Source organism: Bombus impatiens, unplaced genomic scaffold (genome assembly GCF_000188095.3).
Source record: "Bombus impatiens unplaced genomic scaffold, BIMP_2.2 scf_0554, whole genome shotgun sequence".
Classification (NCBI taxonomy): domain Eukaryota; kingdom Metazoa; phylum Arthropoda; class Insecta; order Hymenoptera; family Apidae; genus Bombus; species Bombus impatiens.
In genome coordinates, this window is record NT_176973.1 from 3766 (window position 1) to 8140 (window position 4375).

General features: G+C 54.4%; 1 protein-coding gene across 1 annotated transcript; it reads right to left on the bottom strand.

Moving 5' to 3' along the window:
- Positions 1–476: 476 nt before the first annotated feature.
- On the bottom strand, positions 477–2474 carry LOC117151970. Its single transcript, XM_033322124.1, has 2 exons — positions 1055–2474; positions 477–989 (listed from the first exon to the last, which is right to left on the bottom strand). The coding sequence occupies exons 1-2, from the start codon at positions 2441–2443 to the stop codon at positions 828–830; spliced, it is 1551 nt and encodes a 516-aa protein (XP_033178015.1). The 5' UTR covers positions 2444–2474; the 3' UTR covers positions 477–827.
- Between the last annotated feature and the right edge of the window lie 1901 nt (positions 2475–4375).

Consider the following 4375-nt stretch of genomic DNA (forward strand, 5'->3'; position numbering starts at 1 on the left):
ACTCGACCGTTCCTACCTGGTCCGTCCAGGAACGGCCCTTGGCGGCCCTGATTTCTCTCTGCAGCGAGCGCCTAAGTTCGCGATACGTTCCGTAGCGCGGAGGGATCTCTTCCTCATCGCGTCGCCGCCTGCGGCGAACCCTCAGATACCGTTTCCGAACCTGGACTCATCTCGCCTTCAGCTCCGCGAAGTCGAGGTTCCACCAACAGACCAATCCGAGAGCGCGCGACCGCGCGTGTTGGTCCGGGGGTTTCCCCATTCGGACCGGGCGTTAAAGTCCCCCAGGACGAGCATCTGCCGGAGGAAGGTACCGCCTGACGTAGACGCTGACCCCATCCGGGAACTCCTCGTACGCTGTCCATCCGCAGTTGGACGACACGTACACGCCCACCACCACCATTCCTGCCAACTCCACCGCGACCTATCCGTTGCCGCGACCTATCCAGCGAGACCCCGTGGGCGAGTGCCCCCGGCGGTGATGTCCAAGTGACGGCGACCATCTCGTCCGTGTCTCCGGTCCAGTCCGGAGCGTCCAGCATATTGTACGGTTCGGCCACCACAGCTAGGGCGGCCGCGTTCTCCCGGATAGTTTGAAAGAGCAGGTCTTACGCTCTTCAAGACGGTCCCAGGTTCGTTTGGAGGATGCGCATGTTCTTAGTCTCCTAAGTTCATCGCTTCCATGGCGTCCTCCGCACCGACATCCTTGCTGTCGGGTTCAGGGTCTCAGGTACCCTGCAGCGGCGAGCCTTCCTTTTCACCACTTGCAGCCGCGGGTGGCTCTTCTTCTCGTTTCCTTCCTCGGAGGAGCGCAAACCGGTCCTCCCATCCTATGCGCCGACGGTGCCCTGAGCGCCTCGCAGGACAGGCATTTCGGGTTTGCGGCGGTGCATCCTATGGCTCGGTGTCCCGGGCCACCGCACCTGTAGCACAGGTGCCCCCTGTCCTCCTTGGAGGTGCACGTCCTCTTCACGTGCCCGATCTCCAGGCACTTGTAACATTGCAGAGGTCTTCGCGCGATGGCCTCGATCTTCGCTGTTGACCATCCTATCGGGACCTTGCCAGCCTGGGCCAGTATCCTCACCGCTCCGGCCGGGCCTCGCATCCACACGGATCCAAGACCGTTTCGGTCGGATCGGACCTTGCCCAGTTGGATGTCCTCCGCCTTGCAGCCACCCTCTTTTGCCAGGGTGTCCCTTATCTCTTCTTTGGTGACCGAGATGTCTATCCCGACCACCCTTGCTTCCGCGGCTCGAAAAGGTACCGCTACTCGGACCTTGCTGGGATCCAAAATCCGCGTCAGATGTGCCGCGAGCGCGGCAGCCTTTTCCCCCTTCTGGTCTTCGGTGAGCTCTAGTACGACGCCTCCGGTCATGGCTTTCCGCATCCTCAGCGCCTTGACGCCGACCTCGGCCAGAGGGATACTGCCTCTGGCAAAGGCCAACACCTCCACGTAGGATTGGGCCGATCCTTCCTTCGTCGTGATGGTGACCGCTGATGTTCGCGGTGTGCGCGGGAGGGGCGGCTTGTCACCCCTTTTTTCCACGGTCTCCGTTCTTCGCCCTGGGGCTTTTCTCGAATTCTTCGACCCTGACACCGTGGTCGTCCTCGCCGGTTGTTTTTCGATCGACGCCTTCTTGCTTTTCCTTCTCCTTTCCACGATCTGCCATTTCATGGTAGTCGCTTGTCCATCCATAGTCGCTGGAGCGTTTGGAGCTTCAGTGTCCACCCTTCTTGTGGCCTGCTTGGGGACGGCCTCCGTTTCCTTTTTCCCGTCGATGTCTGGTAGGCGTCCCTCTGCTAGTCGGGTCAACGCGGTGCCCACCTGCTCCATCTTGCGCTCGATAGCAGACAGGGGCGACTTGCCGCTCTTCTCCGTTACAAAGTGCGGGGGTATCTTCTCTCCGAGCGCCGCGATCCCCGCTTCCATTGTCGTCAATCGTGCTTCCATTGTCGTCAATCGTGCCTCCATTGCCGTTATTCGTGCTTCCACTATGGCGACGCACGGCGCGGCGTCCACTCTTCTTGTCAACTCTGTTGCATTGAGGGTGAAGAACGTTGCCGCGTACTTTAGGGTCTTCACGTATCTGTCCTTGAGATTGCCAGATTTTTCGGCAACCACAACCACCTCGTCAGCTAACCGGATCTGTTCCACCCCTAAGTCCGCCGTCGTGGCTGTTCTGAGTTCCTGGGCCATTTCCTGGTGAAGCCCAGAGTGTCCGCCAGACTTCCTCATCCTTGCGCGTCGCACTCGGACGATGAGGGGGGTATCCTCGTCATCCGACGTTTCTTCGAAGAGTTGGCTTCCAGTGCTTGATGGGAGGCGGAAGAACCCCGCCTTGGGAGTGCCCAACTCTGCTTCGGCGCTTACACTCGCGACTTCCTCCGTCTTTTCCTCTTCGTTCTTTTTACTTCTTGCCTTGTTCTTGATTTCTGGATTCATCATCTGGTTCTTTCGGCACCCAGTCACCGAGGCTTCCGGGTGCCTCCAATTCCTTGCGGATAGGGAGTCACCCCCGGCAGAGCCGCTTACCGGGGGAAGGCTGATACCGCCGGGAGGTCGCCAGGTATCCCGGGGTTGGCCACTAATGACCGATGCACCCATCAGCCACTTCGCAATGCCCTCGACTGCGAAGTACCCCGTCGCCGCGCACCGTTGCCTGGGGTTAGGGATTTTTTATAGAGGTTGTCATCCTCGTGGTCCGGCCGATGAAGGCAAGACCCCCGGCCCATTGAGACATGACCAATGGAGTACGGTATTTGGGCTAGGGTTCCTCGGGATCGCATGCCCGTACTGCAACTCGCCAGCGAGTCCGCAGCCCCTGTGGGATTGGAAGGTATGGGAAAGGAGAGGAGAAGTGGGAGAAAGAAGGGAGAGCCGTGACCTCCGGGCTCCTCGGTAAGACACCACATCCCGGCCGCGAGGCCGGGACCCAGTCATGTCCGTTCCCGAGTCAGAAACTTGACGTAGATCTGGCGGGATGTTAAGCCCGCGACGACCACCTATCGGATCCCCGTCGCGTGTGGGTTTTACGCCACGTTGTCCTCCTGTTCTGTTCCTCGGGAAGGGTGAGTTTCTAGCCCACGTCGCTATCCTTGTACAGTCGGCATCTTCCTTCGGGACCTCCGGTCGCTGCTCCAGGAAAGGATTGTGATAAGTGGGCGGGAGAGGAGAAGGGTGCTTGAGATAGCCATTGCTCCATTAGCCACTGGCAAGCCAGTGTTTACCAGGCCCCACCGACTTGGAGGAGGAGTTGGCACTTGGCACTGGTGGGCGTGAAGAGTGCAATGCCACACCAGCGCCTTTAGGACCTGTCCGCAGGCAACCCAACCCCAACCTAACCCCATATCTAGCGCGCCTACTTCCATATCAACCGCTCTCCTCGCCAAATACCTCCCCCTTTATCATTTCTCACTGTAAGCGGCGTACTCAGGACACAATCCCCGGCGCAAAACACCACTTCACCACCTTCTGATTCCGTTTTCATCTGGGTCGTTCGGTACCCATCCACTGAGGCTTCTGGGCGCTTTCAATTCCTGCGGAAAGGATGTCGTACCCGGTACAGCCGCTTACCGGGGGAAGGCTGATACCGTTGGGGGGTTGTCAGGCACCCCGGTGTTGGCCGCTAATGACTGACGCACCCATGAGTCACCTCGCAATACCCTCAACTGCGAGGTACCCCGTCTCTTGGTATATGTAATGTATCTAAAATTGGCGAAGGAAATGCCAAAACAAACTTGACAGTTGATTACAGTGTTCATATTCACCTCCAGTACTAATATAGTAGTTACACCTCCTAGATGGTCTATATGAACAAGTCTGTCTATTACAATGAGGCAATTTGTTTCTCATATTTGGAGAATAAGAGTAACTTTAGTATTAGTATTATAATATATTTTACTCTACATTTTATTCCAGTTAAAACAGCATATTTATTTATTTTCTTGTTTATTCCTCTAAATAACAGAGTCTATTTTACTCCTGTTGGTAAGTGAAAAAATGCTTTAAGATTTACTATATGAATTATTTTGTAATGTGTCTTTATTTCCTATCTAGATTTTATTTATTTTGGAGTTTTTTTTAATTTTGATAGTATTTCGAGAACATGTCAGATTTTCGTAAAAATAAAGATCTACAATCAATATTGAAAAATTTAATGCCAAAAGAAATACGAACGACTGCGTATTTTTCTAGGAACGAATATGGGAAAAAATGCATATTTTCCAAAAATTTATGTAAACTTAAAATGTCATTGAAGAAGGTCAACCTTGGCTATACAGAAAACAGATTTCGACCTTAGCTATACAGAAAACAGATTTCTTAAAAATATTTATGAGCGGTTTAAACGAGATTTCATTTATTAAAAAAAAGAAAAAA